Below are 20900 nucleotides of genomic sequence, written 5' to 3'. Positions count from 1 at the left end.
GCTGAGAGGGGACATGATAGAGGTATATAGAATTATGAGAGGCATAGATAGGGTAGATAGCCAGAGTCTGTTTCCCATGGTAGGGGTGACTAAAACTAGAGGGCATAGATTTAAAGTGAGAGGGAGGAGGTTGAAAGGGGATCAAAGGGATACATTTTTCACACAAAGAATAGTGGGTATCTGGAATGAGCTACCTGAGGAGGTGGTGGAGGTGGGAACAGTAGCAACATTTAAGAGGCATCTGGACAGGTACTTGAATGGGTAAGGCATAGAGGGATATGGAATGAATGCAGGCAGGTGGGATTAATATAGATAGGCATTATGTTCGGCATGGACGCAGTGGGCCGAAGGGCCTGTTTCTATGCTGTACGACTCTATGACTAATTAGGTAACATTTAGATATAGCTAAGATAAAATACCTTTTGGAATTAAAGATTGAATAAATGGTCAGTTTTCAAGACTCACTGACATTCCCCTTTAAGAAGATAGAGTTAAAAATTTCAAAGTCTTTCAAGGTCCCTGTTACAATAGAATGTGAACCAGAAACAAGTTGGAAAATCCATTTCAGTGTTTCTGTTGCCAGGGAATTGGAGGATAAACGCACATTGAAATATCTTGTGTAACATCAGTAAGAGGTAGCAATAAATTTAATTAATTGATGGTGTTGGTAAATGTCGTCAGATTGACCCACAAAGAAAGTTCAAGCTACTGGAAATGACAATTATTGATCATAAAATAATAAATTAGAAAAGTGCTTACAAAAACAGAGGTCAAGTAAAGCCAATTATAAACATTTTGACCAGATAAATGCTCACAACTTCAAGAGCAGGGGAATTCCAGAAAAAACATTAAGTGGAGATGTTAGTTAATGATACTCCCATATATGGATCTTGAAAGCAAGAAAAACACACAGAAAGGTAATACCAATATGATAAAAGATCAGATGACACCTTAGAAACAGTATAAACATGAGAGTATCTGAAGCAAAAATTAGAATTGCTGAATTCCTCAAACAATACTTCTCACTCTATGGTTTACTCAGGGAATTTAAGGTAAAAGTTTACTATAAATTTTGATGGATGTTCGAAGATATTTTGCTGTAACATTAGCAAGTTTGAACTTTTGGATTCTATGTTAGAAATAAGATTATGTGTTACATCTCTTAGTAATATTTAACATTGTGATATACCTATCCACTTAAAAGTGTATTGCATGTTAAATTCTTTAATAAATATATAAAAGTTAATAAATTAACTCGTGTAGTATTCTGTATACAACTACAAGAACCCTCTTTCTGTGTCTCTTTAAGTGGAGGGATACATATTGAAGAGAGTTTCCCAGACTCTTATAATATGTGGGATATTTATGACTTAGCCATAATTATTAAAAATAGGCTACCTGATAGGCACTGCCCACCTAACCCCCTCCCCCACGCTGCTGGTTAAATTCCAGCGGCAGCAGGAAGAGGCCGTTAATAGGCCTCTTAAGGGCCTCAATTGGCCTCTGGGCAGGAAGACGTCTTTGGCCTAACCCTCCCCCAACAAAATTGTGGTTGCAACAGGGAGGCAATGGGCTTTCCGCTGCCTCCCACTCCCCACCACTATCTCCCATCACAATTCTATGGGCACTCCTGCCTCCGAGCCCATCTCATAAAATTCAGCAGATGTGTGGGTCTGCTCTTTCTTATTATTAGAAAGATTCCATGCTCGACTTGAAAAATTCACATGGCACTTTTAGGATGTGGCTTTGCATCTAGTTGGCATTGTAATATGTGCAAAGCCTACGTGATGTGGGAGACTGATAGTCTCCTGACTCTTGTTACACTGTACATCCAAAATTACTCTACATAAACACAAACTGTTCATGTAACAGCACTGTCAGACACTGCCGCAGCTCAAACAACCAATAGATCTTTCAGTGTTCTGAAATAATTGCCTGCAAAGGAATCATCCATCTCTTTCTGTCTATTGTTAAAGGAGTTAGTTCTATATATCTGTAATATAATATTGTACAATGTCATATTGTAAGGTTGCTGATTGGTCCATGTTAATCAGGAAATGCTGCAGTATATTAAGAGCAATTTAAAAAATATATATTCTTAACTTTCTATTTTTGATAACATTTTCTATTACACTGATAGGTATTCATCTCTTCGACTGCTCTGCCAGGCCTAACCCATAATGTGCCTCCCTGAGCACCACCCTCTCAAGGTCCTGACCTGCTGTGCCTGACTCTGACCTACATCCCGGCAGATGTGGCCTCCCTATGCTTCCTAATGTTACCTATCAGTCCAATTTTAACCCTGGCTGGTGTGCACTGCTGCTGCCGGCTCCACACTATCTCTCCCAAGCCAACACCTCTAGCCCCGCTTTAATTATTAATTTTTCTTTTGTTGTCTATTCCTCTTCTTGCCGGGTATCAGGCAGCAGGAAATTTGGCGGTGTGAGTTTCTGCTGCGAGTTTTTCTTCGTTTTGTGGCCTTTTAGCTTTTCTGTAATATTTATATTGGCCAATTAATTTACTTATCTCTGTTTCGAGAGAGCTTGTTGCTCATATCTTCCCTTATAGATATCAGGAGGAAGTAATTATTCTAAATATTTACTGTTTTCTGTTCCTCCTCTGTTTTGAGCGTGTGTGCAGCTTTTGCCTCTTCCCTGACTGCCCTCTTATTGTTGTCAACTTGAATTTTTTTTACTATTGTGTTTAGCCTCTGCTGCTGTGCCTCATTGTAGAGGTAGTTTCTCCTCTATATATTACTTTAAATTTGCTTGTTAACATCTGTGGAGGCAGCTTGCAATTGCGCGTGGATGAGATAAAACTTAAAGAGAATAGGTAACGGTATTGGTCACTTGTAGCTCATCAATCAAACAATTAAAAGTACAATAGATAAGACCCTTCACGCTGTCCAAAGTGTAGAAGAAACCAGCCAGTGTCACACGAGAGCACAAACTAAAGTGTTGGCAATTTCAGAAACATCGCTGAAAGAACATGTTATAATAATGAAAAATATAGAAGCTACAAGAACATTGGAACAGAAAGATTTCAAACCCATCATCACTAAGGCTCTGAACATGTTCTGTGAAAGAACAATCTTGCCATTCAGGTAAAATATCAGTGGTGGTATTTTCAGGTCAGTGTCAGAGTCAGAAGGTTCAAGCTCCACTCCAGAGACTTGAGCACAAAATCTAGGCTGACATTTCAATGCAGTACTGAGGGAGTGCTGCACTGTCTTTCTGATAAGCACTTTGGGATGTCCTGACGACAGGAAAAGCACTATATAAATGTAAGTTCCTTCTTCTTTCTAATCAGAACACAAGTGATGGCAGCATCACTGTAACAAGACTAAGGTACTGTTTGGTTTTCGTGCCAAACATGAGACCTAAATGTCTCAGAATAATAGAAAGTTTAAGCCACAGAAAGAGACCACTTGGCCCATTGTGTCTGTGCCAGCTGAAAAACGATCCACCTATTCTAATCCTACCTTCCAGCATTTGGTCCGTAGCCTTGCAGCTTACAGCACTTGAGCTGCATATCCAGACTCCTTTTGAATGAGTTGAGGGTCTCTGCCTCAACTATCTTTTCAGGCAGTGAGCTCCAGACCCCCACCACCCTCTGGGTGAAAATGTTTTTCCTCATCTCCCCTCTAATTTTTCTACCAATCACTTTAAATCTATGCCCCCTCGACAGTGACCTCTCTGCTAAGGTGAATAGACCCTTCACCTCCACTCTATCCAGGCCCCTCAAAATTTTGTACATTTCAATCAGATCTCCCCTCAGCCTTCTCTGTTCCAAGGAGAACAACCCCAGTCTATCCAGTCTTTCCACAGAGCTGCATTTTTCCAGTCCTGGCAACATCCTCGTAAATCTCCTCTGTACCCTCTCTCGTGCAATTATATCCTTTCTGTAATGAGATGACCAGAACTGCAGACAGTACTCAAGTTGTGGCCTAACCAATGATTTACACAGTTCCGGTAAAACCTCCCTGCTCTTGTATTCTATACCTCAACTAATAAAGGAAAGGGTACCATATGCCTTCTTAACCGCCTTATCGACCTGTCCTGCTACCTTCAGGGATCTGGGGACATTCATTTCAAGGTCCCTCACTTCCTCTAAACTTCTCAGTATTTTCCCACTAATCGATTCCTTTGCCTTGTTTGACCTCCCCAAATGCATTATCTCACACTTCTCCAAGTTGAATTCTATTTGCCACTTTTCTGCCCATCTGACCAGACCATCAATATCTTCCTCACTATCTACCACACGCCCAATTTTTGTGTCGTCTGCAAACTTCTTCATCATGACCCCTACATTTATGTCCAAATCGTTAATATACACCACAAAAGGCAGGGGACCCAGTACTTAGTCCTGCAGAACACCACTGGAAACAGCCTTCCAGTTGCTAAAACAGCCATCAACAATTACCCTTTGTTTCCTGCCACTGATTCAATTTTGTATCCACCTTGTTGCATTTCCCAGGATTCCATGGGATTTTATTTCTTTTAACCAGTCTGTCATGTGGGACCTAGTCAAAAGCCTTGCTAAAATCCATGTAAACCACATCAACTGCGCTATCTCATCTATCTTCCTTGTTACTTCTTCAAAAAATTCAATCAAGTTGGTCAAACAAGATCTTCCCTTAACAAATCCATGCTGACTATCCTTGATTAACCTGTGCCTTTCTAAGTGACAGTTTATCCTGTCTCTCAGAATGGATTCCAATAATTTGCCCACTACTGAGATTCGACTGACTGGCCTGTAATTATTCAGTCTATCTTCCAGCACCACACCTGTATCCAATGAGGACTGTAAAATAATGGGCAGACCCTCTGCTAGTTCCTCTCTTGCTTCTTTTAACAGCCTAAGATACATTTCATCTGGCGCTAGTGATTTATCAACTTTCAAAGATGCTAATCCTATTAATACTTCCTCTCTCTTTTAACATCCAAAATGTCACACGCTTCCTCCTTAACTACAATATCTGCATCAACCCCCTCTTTTGTGAAGACAGGCAAAATGTATTCATTAAGAACCATACCAATATCTTCCACTCCTACACATAGGTTACCTTTTTGGTCTTTTATGGGCCCTATTCTCTCCTTAGTTATCCTCTTACTCTTTATGTATTGATAAAACATCTTTGGGTTCACCTTGATTTTGTTTTCATGCCCTCTCTTTGCTTTCCTAATTTCTTTTTGATTTCACCCCTCCACTTTCTCTACTCCTCTCGGCTTTCTGTAGTATTGAGTTCTCGGGGTCGGACATAAGCACTCCTTTTCTGCCTTATCTTACCCTGTAAGATCCTTGACATCTAGGGAGCTCTTGATTTGGCCACCTCACCCTTTTTCTTTGTGGGAACATATGCCCTGAATCTCCCCTATGAATGCCTCCCACTGTTCTGATACTGATTTACCTTCAAGTAGCTGTTTCCAGTCCACTTTCGCTAAATCACTCCACAGTTTAGTAAAAGCAAAATACTGCGGATGCCGGAAATCTGAAACAAAAACAAGAAATGCTGGAATCACTCAGCAGGTCTGGCAGCATCTGTGGAAAGAGAAGCAGAGTTAACTGCCGAAGAAGGGTCACTAACCCGAAACGTTAACTCTGCTTCTCTTTCCACAGATGCTGCCAGACCTGCTGAGTGATTCCAGCATTTCTTGTTTTTGCCACAGTTTAGTAAAATTGGCCTTGCCCCAATTGAGAACTCTAACTCCTGTTCTATCTCTGTCCTGTTACTGTGGTTAACATTTGTTCCAGTAATTGAATGTTGTAGGAATTGACTGAAATGCCAGTATTGAGCAGGTACATTTAAAGAATTTATGTAGTCAGAGAGATAGCAATGTGTAAAGAAATATTTGTATTTATTTTTCCTCACCTGTCTCAGGTCCAGGGTAATTGTCACCCAGTGATACTTCCTGCCATTCTGGATACTAGGACTCTGCCACCAATTGTTGGTTCCATCTATGGCACTCATTATCGGATGTTGCTCTGCAGATACAGCACAAAGAAAGAGAAGTATTTATTTTTCCTTTGAATTGTCTACATCCTCCCTCACTCTGTCTTTCCCTCTTCCATCCTTTAGTTGTGTGGCTCATTCCGATTGCAGAGTATGTCACTGTCTTGATAAAATGGTGGATAGTTGCACATTAGAGGGGGATTTTAACACCTGGGTGCAGTGTCCACCTGCTCAGGATTCTCCATGGGAAAGCCAGCCATTATTAATGGCAGACCTCATTTACATCCCGAAGCAGACGGAAAGAGGCAGTTGGCCATTTGTCAGCGGGCAAGGTTTGGGCAGACACACATCGTCACAGGCATTCAGGCATATTGTGAGGGGAAGGTCCCAGCGGGGGAGAGGCTCGGAGGAACCAGGGCCAGCAGAGGTCCAGACATTTTCTTATTGGGCCCAGGAGGACCACTCCTGCTCCTCCAAGCCCCATGAAGATAAGCATAGAAATTATGGCCCTTATATTAACCTCCTCATGGTAGGGAGAAGGTCAGTGATGCTGGGTGTGTATTGTGATGTAGGGGGTGCAGCAGAGGTGTTAAACCCTCAAAAACCCAAAATGTGACCCCAACCCGACATGCAACCATTTTTTATTGTTGCGGGTACCTGGTTTGTGAGTCTGCCATCTGTAGAGGCAGGCCACGTCATTAACATATTTAAATCAGGCTCCCACAGTGCAAACTGCAGCTATGCTCCTATTTCCTGTCCTGCTCTGATGCAAAGCCCTGTCAGGGAAAGACTGCCCCAGGAGAGCGCTCGGGACATGCAAATGGGTCAGGACACTAAGATCACAGGGTCTGTTCTGCTGACAAGGGCAGAGCACCTCAGATTAAAATCAACCCTAAATTTTCACTGCACATGGAATAAAGTGCAATTTTCTTAAACTTTGGGCAGAAGCATTGCGCAGGCCACTATGAAAAGTGTTCATTTTGAATGTATTTTGATTCTGCGGCGGAGGGAGGCGAGGGAAAGAATTACTAGCGCCTGTAATAATACTTGACTAAATTCACCTGGAACTTTTTTGGTTAATTAGATTTTATTGGTTTTCTGTTGGATGTTAAAGAAAATAATTGCCTGTGGGTAGAATAACTTCTCCTGCAACTAACACATGCAAAATTAACTTTCAGAACTGTGACACTCAACCGCTTCCCCCAACCCAGCATGCAATCAGTATTTGAAACAGCTCAGAAAATTTGTCACTAAGAGAGATCAAAAACAGTTGCAATTAAGAATAAATAGTGTCATAATGATATGCAATGCATCACTTCCTACTGAAAGATCTAGGAGCCATTATGACAGCTAGTCAAATGGACATAATATCACAAATAAGCCTCACAGGTTACCTTTACGATTTGCACTGTTTGAGTCACAAATCCGACACTGTGGGTTGCGTATTGGTCGCCCAGGGACATGCTCTACCAGTTTACAGTACATCTCAGGGCCATTTTCACCACAGGTTGCATTGGTGGAGATCACAGCATTACTGGCAAGATTCAGGATAGCTGGGAAAAGACCTGGTGAAAAGAAAACAGTTAATCTTTAAAGGGTTTTCAGATCCAAGTCTCATTGATATCAAACCACAGCTGCCATTTATAATGACAAGCATAACAGAAATGAAATCTGGTGGCAAGAATCTCTCTGTTCACTATGTATAGGAATTATCATTTTCTTAGAAATAGCAAATAGAAGGTATCTTTATTAATGAAGGTGTTACACATTGTAGACACTGTTACACACTGTCATCATTACCAGATTCCCTGACCCGGTTTTGAGAAAGATTGCAATTGTCTGTTTTAAAGGGGTCAATAGCCTTCTGGATACCAGAGAGGGAGTCACTTCTACAAACAGATATGAGAAGAATGTGAAACTCCTACTATTCATTTGTCCAATTTCTCTCCTCCTCTCCTGAAAGTGCTGGTACATGCACAGTTCTACAGGCACAGTTCTATCGATGCAGTTCCATGGATACATTTCCATGGCAACAGCTCCACTGGTTGGTAGTTCTATGGACACAGTTCTATGGGTGTTATCTGTCTTCTACTTGTATTAAGGGAAATTCTTAATATGGCAGCCCAGACAGTGAACATGAGCAGACTACTTGATCAAAAGGTTTATCACAGACATTGCAGTCTTATTATCATACCCAAGCACTAACCAACATATGACCACTGCATAGTAATTAGGGGCTGAATTTTAGCAGTGCGTTGCGCTCCGCGATGGCGCACTTTGAAGATGGCAGCCTTCTGACACGGATGCGCTGCCGCAGAGCACCCGTGATATTATGCGTAGGGGCTCATTTAAATGGAGGGGGCGGAACGACTGCCCCCAATGACGTAGAGGGGGCGGCCACCCTTGGCATCCTTGGCAATGGTGTCAGGCGCCACTGCGCAGGTGTCAGTGCCGTTTTTAAAGGACTTCAAGCTCTTCAGATTCATTAACATTTTTAAAGATGCCAGCGCCCAGATGTAACAAACAAATGCCAGCCACACTTCCAATCACCATTCCAACTCCCCCCCCCCCCAACTGAGTTATCAATGAATAAAATAACCAATTCCCACCGAAAAAGCAATTAGTAAAATAATGAACTTTAACCCCCCCCCGCACCTTCCGAACATTTGACCCTCAACCCCTTCCCAACATCCCCACAATTGATAGAAAAGGTATTTCCCTCTACCCCACCCCCCGTCCCGCCCTGATAATTTCAGTCCTCTCCACCAGTGTCTCACCTTGGAACTCAGTGTGGAGTTCCAACGGCGCGCAAGTTGCGGCAGGCGTCGTTAAATCAATGTGGGACGGCCGCCGGGACCAGGTAAGTTCATTTCAATATTTATTCTGTTAATTTTAATATAGAAATCAAGGACCTGCCTCTTGTCGGTGGGGAGTCCGCACCGAGACCTTGCCACTGCCGTTAATATGTGATGGGGTCTTCCCAGCATCATGGGTCATGGCGGGCCACTCCCACAAGCATTTTACGGACCTCCCCACCACATCGAGAGGCTGGCAAAATCCAGCCCTATGTGTGGGAACCTTGACTGGATTTTTCGCCTCCCAACCCAGGGACATGTTCTAATTGAGCCCAGGCCGAGAGCAGGTAACTCAATGCTGACCAGAGATTAAACCTGGCTATTTCTTAACCCATATTACTCAGTTCCACACTGGACCATACACTCACCACCAAATGTATGTTGGGAGAGCACCACTTCTACTGATTTTTTAAAAATTTCTTATCAAACAAGCCTCCCAGGATTGGGAATACCAAGGAACGGGAGTGCTGCAAAAATGAATACTTTGCAAACCCTTTATGATTCAGTAGTTGGAAAACTGCAAATTCAAAAGGCTGAAATTTATGGGCACGCTGTAAATCACAGCGGCGCACTCTGACCTCAGCAGTCTTCAGGCGCGGATGTGCTGTCGCTGAGCTCCCATGATATTTTGCGTGGGGGCTCATTTAAATAGAGGGGGGTGGAGCAGCTGCCCCCCATAACGTAGAGGGGCGGCTGCTCTCTCCCTGGCAACGGCATAATTTTTAAAGGGATTCAAGTTCTTCAGGTAAATTTAAATGTTTAAAGGTCCTGCCGCACGAATACTTGAAATAAAATTATATTGATAACTTTGCATCCCCTCTCCCACCGCAACCCCCCCCCACCACCCCCGTCAATGAGTTCTCAATCAATAAAATTAATCCCCTGGAAAATCAATTTTTTAAATGACGAACTTCAACCCCCCACCTTCAGAACATTTGATCCTCAGCACCTTCCCACCACCCCCACAACCAATCGGAACGGTTTTCCCCGCTCCCACACCCCTCCTGACCTGAAGATTTCATTGCTCCCCCCTCCCCATCAGTGTCATGTCTTGGAACTCCAAACGGACTTCTGAAGGCGCGGGATGTCCGGCCGGCATATCGGCGTGGGACAGCAGCCGGGACAAGGTAAGTTGATTTGCATCTTTTTAAACTTAATTTTAATATTGAAATGAAGGCCCCGCTGCCGAGTGGGGAGGGAGCCGCACCAAAGCTTCACCGCCACCAGTAAAATGCGGCAGGGCCTTCTCGGCATTGGGGGCCAGGGCGAGCCTCTCCTGGATGAATTTTCAGGGCCCCCCCCCCGCCCGCCACAAGCCTCATAAAATTCAGCCCAATTACACAGTCAGAAGAAGCTGGGAGTCACCCCTTCCATTCCAAATTAAATCAGCATCAGCTTCCCAAAAATAACTTAACATTGAATATTGCTGTTGGTGCATTAGCCACCTGAAGTGATTCCTTTCCCCATTGCTTACCTTCTGAATCAGACCCAAATAGCAAGTTCCCAATCTTGTTAATGGGTTCTTGGCTTAGCCCACCCCTAATTACTCTCCAGGCAGTTGGTTACTCCCCCTGCAGCCTAAGTCAGAAAGGAAGGCTCACTGGAATGTGGCACTCTACCGAGCAACAAAAAAGGAATGCAGTCATTGTAATTAGCGACAGCCAAACAAACGCACTCTGCAATCTGGCAATTGTACTCGGCTGAAAAGGTGAAGCAGCCCCCATAGTCATTCCTCATGGAATTCACAAGGAATAAAACATTAGCAGCTGTGTAGAGGGTATTTGCTTTGGTGTTTTAACCGAAAGATCTTGCTTCCAGATATACATTTGGAGACAAACAAAGTGAATGCAATCTAACTTACAAAGTACACATGCTCGATTGGCAGTGTTTTAAACTGCATAACCACAATTGTTTTAGTGGATAGGTTACTGTTTATGTATTCATTATAACAAGGCGTGACAATTAAGTAAATCACATTTGTAAGCACTGACAGAGATGGAATATATTAAATCTGCTCAAGCTACATTAACTGGTTTCATCTAATCTTACTATTTGGCACTTGACTGCTTAGATCTTTTTGAAACTCGTAGAATATATAATTGACAGGCCTAACTCTTAGGAAATGGCATAGCTTATAAAAGAAAAAATAGCTTGTGTTTCAACCTTCTGATGTATCTTGTCCATTATGCCTTGGACACAGTTAAGCAATTCATCCAGAATCAACTCTAGAGTTGGCAATCCACAATAGCTCAGAAACATTTACGTTCTCTAACCCTGGGGACTGGCACAGATTCTTCCTCTCCCCTATCGACCCACCCCTCACCCACATTGTCAGTTATGACCATTGTCCACAAACGGGTCTGAAATGTCAGGTATTTAAACAACTTCATTCACAACTGAAGTTAAGCTAGATGCAGTGAATTAAGTGGAAAAGGAAAAAATACAAGTAACTGCGTCAAAGGGCCTGGATATCAAAGAGTCTACATTCATGACTGGCTCACAGTCAAAGTCAATCTTTACCATTTTGTAGAGGATGTGGAATCTGCTGAAATGCTGTTTGAAAAGATGAACAAAACAGCACGCAATGATGTTCTGGACTTGGCTTTGTATATATTGATTGCTTGTGAACATCAGCAAGGAAGGACTACTAATTTCTGAAGTAATATTTTTATATTCATTCATGGAATGTGGGCATTGCTGCCTTAACCAGCATTTATTGCCCATCCCTAATTGCCCTTGAACTGAGTGGCTTGCTAGGTCATTTCAGAGGGCATTTGTCAACCACATTGCTGTGGCTCTGGAGTCACATGCAGGCCAGACCAGGTAAGGACAGCAGATTTCCTTCCCGAAAGGATATTAGTGGACCAGATGGGTTTTTACAACAATCAACAATGGTTTCATGGTCACCATTAGACTAGCTTTCTAATTGCAGATTTATTAATTGACTTCAAATTTCTCCCTCTGCCATGGTGGGATTTGAACCCATGTCCCCAGAGCACTGGCCAGGCAATATTCCAGACATTAACAGAAGAGTTCAAAAGGACTTAAGGGGTCATTCCATTTTAAGCAGGAATAGCTGGGGCACTTTCAGATCCGCCACGCCACTGGATGAACACTAAACTGTGGAGGAAGAAGTGATGCTTGTTGTTGAGTACCTGACTGCATTTAAAAGCTGACGCCCGCGAAAGGTGGGTGTATAGGAAAGATTTACAATTGTAATGAAAACAGGCTGTATTATAAGCTTTAGCCAGATAAGAGCTTCTTTATTAATTCAGATAAGTACAGCTCGCTTTCAAGAGATTGAATGACAGAATGAACTATTCTCTTACAATGAGATAGGAGACACATATTCGAACTCACATGTAGCTGTGGGGAAGGGGAGATCAGGACCATATTTGCTTGTGTACATACGCCCAACAATATCAAAACAATATTTGAAAGGCAGTGACAATCTTTGAAAAATGGTTATTTTGATAGATTTTGCCCATCATTATTATTGTAAGAAATGATTAGATAAGGAGGCCCATCTTCGCTGAGTACAGAAAGGTGATGGCTAAATGGAAAGCAACGCATTTACTGGAGAACAGAAACAAATGGCACCCCCTGGCCCAGGGGACATTTCACCTTTAAAATGTGTTCCAGACAGGCCTCTTTGAATCTATTAAACTGGTAACAGCAATACAACAAAATTCGAATGAAGGTGGTTCAGCTGACACATGAAAGTGGCGATAAATGCTTGGCCATTAAGTCAATCAAACTATCAAGTGTATTTTTTTTTACAGAAAGTGCTCAGGATTCAACATGAAAAGTCACCTCTGTATGAACAAAGAACAATACAGCACAGGAACAGGTCATTCGGCCCTCCAAGCCTGCGCTGATCTTGATGCCTGCCTAAACTAACATCTTCTGCACTTCCGGGGCCCATAACCCTCTATTCCCACCCTATTCATATATTTGTCAAGATGTCTCTTAAACGTCGCTATCGTATCTGCTTCCACCACCTCCCCAGGCAGCAAGTTCCAGGCACTCACCACCCTCTGTGTAAAAAACTTGCCTCGCACATCCCCTCTAAACTTTGCCCCTCGCACCTTAAACCTATGTCCCCTAGTAACTGACTCTTCCACCCTGGGAAAAAGCTTCTGACTATCCACTCTGTCCATGCCGCTCATAACTTTGTAAACCTCTATCATGTTGCCCCTCCACCTCCGTCGTTCCAGTGAAAACAATCCGAGTTTTTCCAACCTCTCCTCATAGCTAATGCCCTCCAGACTAGGCAACATCCTGGTAAACCTCCTCTGTACCCTCTCCAAAGCCTCCACGTCCTTCTGGTAGTGTGGCGACCAGAATTGCACACAATATTCTAAGTGTGGCCTAACTAAGGTTCTGTACAGCTGCAACATGACTTGCCAATTTTTATACTCTATGCCCCGACCGATGAAGGCAAGCATGCCGTATGCCTTCTTGACTACCTTATCCACCTGCGTTTCCACTTTCAGTGACCTGTGGACCTGTACGCCCAGATTTCTCTGCCTGTCAATACTCCTAAGGGTTCTGCCATTTACTGCATACCTCCCACCTGCATTAAACCTTCCAAAATGCATTACCTCACATTTGTCCGGATTAAACTCCATCTGCCATTTCTCCGCCCAAGTCTCCAACCGATCTATATCCTGCTGTATCCTCTGACAATCCTCATCATTATCCGAAACTCCACCAACCTTTGTGTCGTCCGCAAACTTACTAATCAGACCAGCTACATTTTCCTCCAAATCATTTATATATACTACAAACAGCAAAGGTCCCAGCACTGATCCCTGCGGAACACCACTAGTCACATCCCTCCATTCAGAAAAACACCCTTCCACTGTTACCCTCTGTCTTCTGTGACTGAGCCAGTTCTGTATCCATCTTGCCAGCTCACCTCTGATCCCATGTGACTTCACCTTTTGTACCAGTCTGCCATGCGGGACCTTGTCAAAGGCTTTACTAAAGTCCATATAGACAACATCCACCGCCCTTCCCTCATCAATCATCTTCGTCACTTCCTCAAAAAACTCAATCAAATTAGTAAGACACGACCTCCCCTTCACAAAACCATGCTGTCTCTCGCTAATAAGTTCGTTTGTTTCCAAATGGGAGTAAACCCTGTCCCGAAGAATCCTCTCTAATAGTTTCCCTACCACTGACGTAAGGCTCACCAGTCTATAATTTCCTGGATTATCCTTACCACCCTTCTTAAACAATGGAACAACATTGGCTATTCTCCAGTCCTCTGGGACCTCACCTGTAGCCAATGAGGATGCAAAGATTTCTGTCAAGGCCATAGCAATTTCTTCCCTTGCATCCCTCAGTATTCTAGGGTAGATCCCATCAGGCCCTGGGGACTTATCTACCTTAATGCTTTGCAAGACACCCAACACCTCCTCCTTTTTGATAATTAGATGACTGAGACTATCTGCACTCCCTACCCTAGGCTCATCATCCACCAAGTTCTTCTCCTTGGTGAATACTGATGCAAAGTACTCATTTAGCACCTCACCCATTTCCTCTGGCTCCACATATAGATTCCCATCTCTGTCTTCAGTGGGCCAACCCTTTCCCTGGTTACCCTCTTGCTCTTTATATATGTATAAAAAGCCTTGGGATTTTCCTTAATCCTGTTTGCCAATGACTTTTCATGACCCCTTTTAGCCCTCCTAACTCCTTGCTTAAGTTCCTTCCTACTGTCTTTATATTCCTCAAGTGCTTCATCTGTTCCTAGCCTTCCAGCCCTTATAAATGCTTCCTTTTTCTTTTTGACTCGGCTCACAATATCCCGTGTTATCCAAGCTTCCCGAAACTTGCCAAACTTGTCTTTCTTCCTCACAGGAACATGCTGGTCCTGGATTCTAATCAGCTGACGTTTGAAAGACTCCCACATGTCAGATGTTGATTTACCCTCAAACAGCCGCCCCCAATCTAAATTCTTCAGTTCCTGCCTAATATTGTTATAATTCGTCTTCCCCCAATTTAGCACCTTCACCCGAGGGCTACTCTTATCCTTATCCACAAGTACCTTAAAATTTATGGAATTATGGTCACTGCTCCCGAAATGCTCCCCCACTGAAACTTCGACCACTTGGCCGGGCTCATTCCCCAATACCAGGTCCAGAATGGCCCCATCCCTAGTGGGACTATCTACATACTGTATGCTGTAGCCTTCACAATAATGCAGCACCACAGTCGGTGCCTGGGATAGCAGCCGGAACAGACTCAAGAGAGAAGGCCAAGTAAATCCTTCCTCACCCTCTGATCTGCTTCTCTGTGAAAGGCTTCAGTGTCAGTCTTTATAAAATAAAATGGCTCAGTCTTGGGGAAACTGTGGTCAATTTAATGATGCCTCCTGACTCTTTGGGTGTCACGGCACTGATCTCCTTCAGCAGCATGTTGATTATTCTGGGGCGAGGTGGTGGTGGGGGCCTGCTGGCAAGCTCCTGCTCACTAGTCAAAATCTCACAGAGAGCCCTGACTCCTCCCCGCCAGCAACACAGGAAACTAGGGCAGGCTCATGGTCGTGTTGGTGGGGTAGGTTCAAGCCTCACACTAACTTTGTAAGGGAGGGATCAGGTAAATCAAGCAGGGTTCCAGGGCAGGTAAGTAACCTGGGGCAGTTTAACTGCCCACCCACCCACCCCTGTTCGCCAGGCAGGAAGATTTAAAATCACTCTGAAGGAATTGGAAAAGTGCAGTTGTTGATTTTAATAGCTTAAATGATTTTGAAATAAGAAATCCTGGAACCTTGGTACATTAATCATGTACCTGCACAATGCAACCAACAACAACAGCAACAAGTTACATTTATATAGCACTTTTAATGTAATGAGACATTCCAAGGTGCTTTACAGTAGCATTATAAAATAAAGTATGACACAGAGCGACATGAGATATTGGGCTGGATTTTACCAGCCCTCCGACGTCGGGGTTTATGGCAGGGGGGGCCTGAAAATTCTTCCGGGAGAGGCCCGCCTCGACTCCCGATGCCGAGAAGGTCCCACTGCATTTTACCGGCGGAGGTGAGGCCCCGGTGTGGCCGCCCCACCGCACGGCAGCAGAGCCTTCATTTGTGTAATAAAATTAATGCTAATACATGCTCATGAGCTTACCTGAAAAGGCAGCCGTCCCACGCCGATATTCCGGCCGGTGGCTGGAAGTCCCGTGGCGTCGGGTCCCCATTTGGGGATTTGAGGCGAGAAACTGGTGGGGAGGGGATAGGAATGTAATTTTCATGTCAGTGGTGGGGGGAGCGGAGAAAACTGATTCAATTAGCTGAGGGGATGGTGGGAAGGGATTGAAGAGCAAGGAGTAAAAAGTTTGGGTTGAAAGGTTGGGACTGGCAAGAATGGTTTTTCGGGGCGGAGTGGTAGGGGAGATGGAAATAAATTTATTGGTTGACGATTGGGGGGGGGGGTGGGCGGAACAGGGGCTTTGATTTCTACTTTAATGTTTTTATTTAAATATACGCAGTTGTGATTTTAAAATTTAAAATCAGCTGTCAGGACTTGAAGCCCTTTAGGGAGAGGTGGTGGCGTAATGGTAATATTAGTGCCTGCGTAATCCGGAGCCCAGGCTAATGCTCTGGAGACATGGGTTCGAATCCCACCACGGCAAATGGTGAAACTTGAATTCAATTAATAAATAAATCTGCAATTAAAAGGCTAGTCTAATAATGACCATGAAACCATTGTCGATTGTTGTTAAAAACCCACTTGGTTCACTAATGTCCTTTAGGGAAAAAAATCTGCTGTCCTTACCTGGTCTGGCTGACATGTGATTCCACACCCACAGCAATGTGGTTGACTCTTAAAATTCCCTCTGAAATGACCTAGCAAGCCACTCAGTTCAAGGGCAATAAATGCTGGCCTAACTAGTGGTGCCCACATCCTACAAACTAATTTTAAAAAAGCCCTTTAAAAATGGTGCCATACAACATTGCTGGAGGCAGAATGGCTGCCCCCTCTATGTCATTGGGGATAGCTGTTCTGCCAATCCATTTAAATGAGCACCCACGTGAAATTTCATGGGGCTCCGCAAGGGCGGACTGCCAACTTCAAAGTGCGCCACCATGATTTGTGGGGCGTTCATAAAATTCAGGTCAGATGACCAAAAGCTTGGTCAGAGAGGTAGGTTTTAAGGACTGTATTAAAGGAGGGCAGAGAGGTGTAGGGAGGGCATCCCAGAGCTTCGGACCTTCGGACCTTGGCAACTGAAGGCGCAGCCACTGATGGTAGAGTGATTAAAATCAGGGATGCCCATAAGGTCAGAATTAGAGGGGTGCAGATATCTTGGAGGGTTACGGTGCTGGAGGAGCTAGAGAAGGGCTAGGCCATGGAGGGATTTGAAAATAAGGATGAGAATTTTAAAATCAAGACATTGCTTAACCAAGAGCCATTGTAGGTCAGCGAGCACAGGGGTGATAGGGGAATGGGACTTGGTGCAAGTTAAGAAACAGGCAGCAGAGTTTTGGATGGCCTCAAGTTTACAGACAGTAGAATGTGGAAGACTAGCCAGGGGTTCATTGAAATAGTCAAGTTTAGAGATAATGAAGGCATGAATGAGGGCTTCAGCAGCAGATAGACAGGAGCAAAGTCAGGCAATGTTACGGAAATAGGGAGCCCAACAGGCCAGGTTTTGGAAATTCTAACTGTTTTATAATATATAAACAATTGACTTTTTGATTCAAATTTCTCTCAAAGATCTACTAAGGATTGATTTATGCAACACACGTTGGATACATTGCTGAACACAAATTGTAATATTCAAAGTTAAGTTTAACATTTTGCATAGACTTAAAAACCATAGTACACACTGAAACTATTCTTGACCTAGGACTCCTTCAAAGAATAAACTAGCAATATTACTATTACGACTGTATAGAGTATTGAATCACTAGCAGTACCTTTAAAGCCAAACTTTTACACACGAAAGGTATAACGTCTGTAGCAAATGAACCTTTTTTACCCGTCCCATACCAAGGCTTATTTTTACCAAACATTGTGTTAGCAGTTGGTTGCTATTAAACAACAGAATAATTGGCAACAAGTGCATTAAGGATTTCTATACACATCCATAAATTAAAACAAAACAAGAAAGTTCTATTGAATACCCATGTCAATCTATACCAACCCTTAGATACACTGGTACAGATTACATTGGAACAGAAGGCAGAGTGTGAGAGAACAGTCTTTTCCCAGCTTTTAGCAGCAAATGAGGCACAGTTGGTGGCTGCAATTGGGGTTGATAAGGACCCATAATAGATTCTTAAGAAGGCTTTATTTGCTGACTGACAACAAATAGTAGATGTAACTTAGAAAGACAAAGAAACCAATACAGAAGAAAAAATACCAGCAAGGTCAACCAAAGCCTAACAATTTTGTTCAAATCAGAAATGTGCAACCGTTTTATATTTGTTTGGCTGGCTTCTTAGCATCTTGAACACAGGTCTTATAATCATGAGCTCATATACTCCATATACTTTTGTACATTTGCTTAACAAAAATTTATCAATCTTAGTTTTAAAATTAACAATTGATCTGGCATTAATTGCCATTGCGGAAGAGAGTTTCAAACTTCTATCATCCATTGCGTGTAAATGTGTTTTCTAATTTCTCTCCTGAAAGGTCTGGCTTTAATTTTTAGACTGTGCCCCCAGTCCTCAATTCCCCAACCAGCAAAAATAGTTTCTCTCTTCCTACCCTAACAGTTCCCCTTAATACCTTGAAAACTTCAATCAAATCACCCCTTAACCTTCTAACTTCAAAGGAATGGAACTCTGGTTTGTGTAATCCCTCCTTGTAATTTAACCCTTGGAGTTCAGGTATCATTCTAGTAAATATATGCTGCACTCCCTCCAAAGCCAATATAATATATACTTCCTAAGATGTGGTGTCTAGAACTGCTCGCAGTACTCTTGGTGTGGTCTACCAAGCCTTTGTATAGTTGAAGCATGACTTCTGCACCCTTGTATTCCTCTAGATATAAAGGCTATTATTCCATTAGCCTTTGTGATTATTTTCTGTACCTGTTCACGATATTTTAATGATCTATGTACCTGGACCCCAAGTCTCTTTGGACCTTCACTGTTTCTAGCTTTTCACCATTTAGAAAGTACCTTGTTCTATCCTTTTCAGGCCCGACTTAGATGATCTCATGTTTCCCTGCCTTGAAATCCATTTGCCACAGTTTTGCCAGCCATAAAAAAAAAATCACACATTTCTATTTGAATATTTCCAACGAGGGTTCCACCTTTACCACAGTATCGGATCAGCCCCTAGTCAAACTCACAAATGGCATCCTTGAGGAATGTGTTGCCTCCTCGAGCCTTTAACATAGTTGTCCAAACCATTCTCCTCTCGCTCCTTTCCTCCATTGTCCAGCTCAGTGGGACTGCCATCTGCAATAATGCCTTCTCTGCCTGTGCCTACACAGTTACCGCTGGAGTATATCCTTTGTTCCATCCTCTTCTGCCCCTTGGTGTATCATCCGCTTCATCATGTACAATGATGATACATTTCTCCACCACCTCACCTAACCCATCTACTGCCTCTGTGCTTGTCCCACATCCAGTCATGAATGGGCTTCAATTTCCTTCAATTAAACCTTGGGAAGACCGAAGCCAGTGCCTTCAGTCCTGTCACAACCACTGTACCCTTGCCACTAATTCTATTGCCCTCCCCAACTACTGTCTCAGGCTGAACCAAACTGTTTGCAACCTCAGCATCATATTCAACACTGAGCTGAGCATCTGACCCCATAATCTTTCCAATTACCACGTATTTCCACTTTCGTAATATTGCCCACTTCCATCCTTACTACTGCTGAAACCCTCCTCTGTGCCTTTGTCACCTCCAGACTCAGCTATTCCGATGCTCAACTGGTCAGCTTCCCATCCTCCACTCTCTGTAAACTTCAACTCATTCAAAACGTTGCTATCCATATCCTGTCCTGCACCAAATCCTGCTAACCAATCACACCGGTCCTCTCTGGCCTACCGGAGCCACAAATTTAAAATTCTCATCTTTATGTTTAAAACCTTTCATGACCCTGCCCCCTGCCTTTTTTTCTTACCCCATCCATGAATTCTCCATTCCTCTGACTCCTTTTGTCCCACCATTGACAGTCATGTCTTCAGCTACCTATCCACCAGCTCTTGGAATTTCATCAGGAAACCCCTTTCACCTCCCTCTCTATCTTTAAGATCCTCCTTAAAGCCCACATCTTTGACTAAACATTTGGTCACCCTACTCTAATGTTTCACCTTTGGTTTGGTTTCCATTTTTTTCTGATTTTGCCTTTGTGAAGTACCTTAGGATGTTTTTCTATGTTAAAGGCACTATATAAATACAAGTTGTTGTTATTGTACCGTGAGCCTAAAATGTAACTGCCAGCTGACTATTTGACCATGAGAGTTATCACAGGCAAGCCCAATCCTACCCAATATCTATGCAAACTCACTTGCCAGCGAGATCACAGGACTGCGATGAGAAAGGGAAGACTTGCATTTATATAGCATCTCTCATGACCACAGGACATCACAAAATGCTTTACAGCCAATGAAGTACTTTTGAAGTATAGTCATTGTTTTATTTAAGGAAATGCGGCAGCCAATTTGTGCAAAGCAAGCTCCCACAAAGAGCAATATGATAATGACTAGATAATCTGTTTTTATGGTGTTGATTGAGGGATAAATGTTGGCCAGAACACCAGGAATAACTCCCCTTCTCTTCAAAATAGTGCCATGGGATACTTTACATTCACCTTGGAGAGCAAATTGGGTCTCAGTTTAACATTTCATCCAAAAGACAACACTCCTGTGTACCTCAGTACTGCACAGGAGTGCCAGCCGAGACTTTTGTGCTCAAGTCTCTGGAGTGGGACTTCAACCCACAACCTTCTGATTCAGAGGCAGGAGTGCTACCCACTGTACCACAGCTGAAAAGAAAGGCCAGATTGATTTTCTCCTTTCTAGCCTATAAATGCTGAAGAAAACTGCATTTGTGCTACTGATTGGGATTAGCTTACTCAAACCAGGAAATAGTTGTTTAGTAGTACAGAAC

The 20900-nt window shown here is 43.2% G+C and overlaps 1 protein-coding gene and 1 long non-coding RNA gene across 4 annotated transcripts in view; one reads left to right on the top strand and one right to left on the bottom strand.

Annotated features, from left to right (window-relative positions):
• Positions 1-12919, top strand: part of LOC137369799 (uncharacterized) — a 34284-nt gene extending 21365 nt beyond the window's left edge. The window contains exon 3 of the long non-coding RNA XR_010975015.1: positions 12591-12919. This is a non-coding gene — a long non-coding RNA (uncharacterized lncRNA). The remainder of the gene's footprint in view (positions 1-12590) is intronic.
• lama1 (laminin, alpha 1) overlaps positions 1-20900 on the bottom strand; it is a 386693-nt gene that overhangs the window by 285586 nt on the left and 80207 nt on the right. For all 3 annotated transcript variants that reach the window (XM_068031281.1, XM_068031282.1, XM_068031283.1), the window contains exons 2-3: positions 7348-7518; positions 5873-5985 (exon numbers count right to left, since the gene is read on the bottom strand). In XM_068031281.1, coding sequence (XP_067887382.1) covers positions 5873-5985; positions 7348-7518 — 284 coding nt within the window. The remainder of the gene's footprint in view (positions 1-5872; positions 5986-7347; positions 7519-20900) is intronic.

Source organism: Heterodontus francisci, chromosome 5 (assembly GCF_036365525.1).
Source record: "Heterodontus francisci isolate sHetFra1 chromosome 5, sHetFra1.hap1, whole genome shotgun sequence".
Classification (NCBI taxonomy): Eukaryota; Metazoa; Chordata; class Chondrichthyes; order Heterodontiformes; family Heterodontidae; genus Heterodontus; species Heterodontus francisci.
This window is presented reverse-complemented; position numbering and strand designations above follow the sequence as displayed.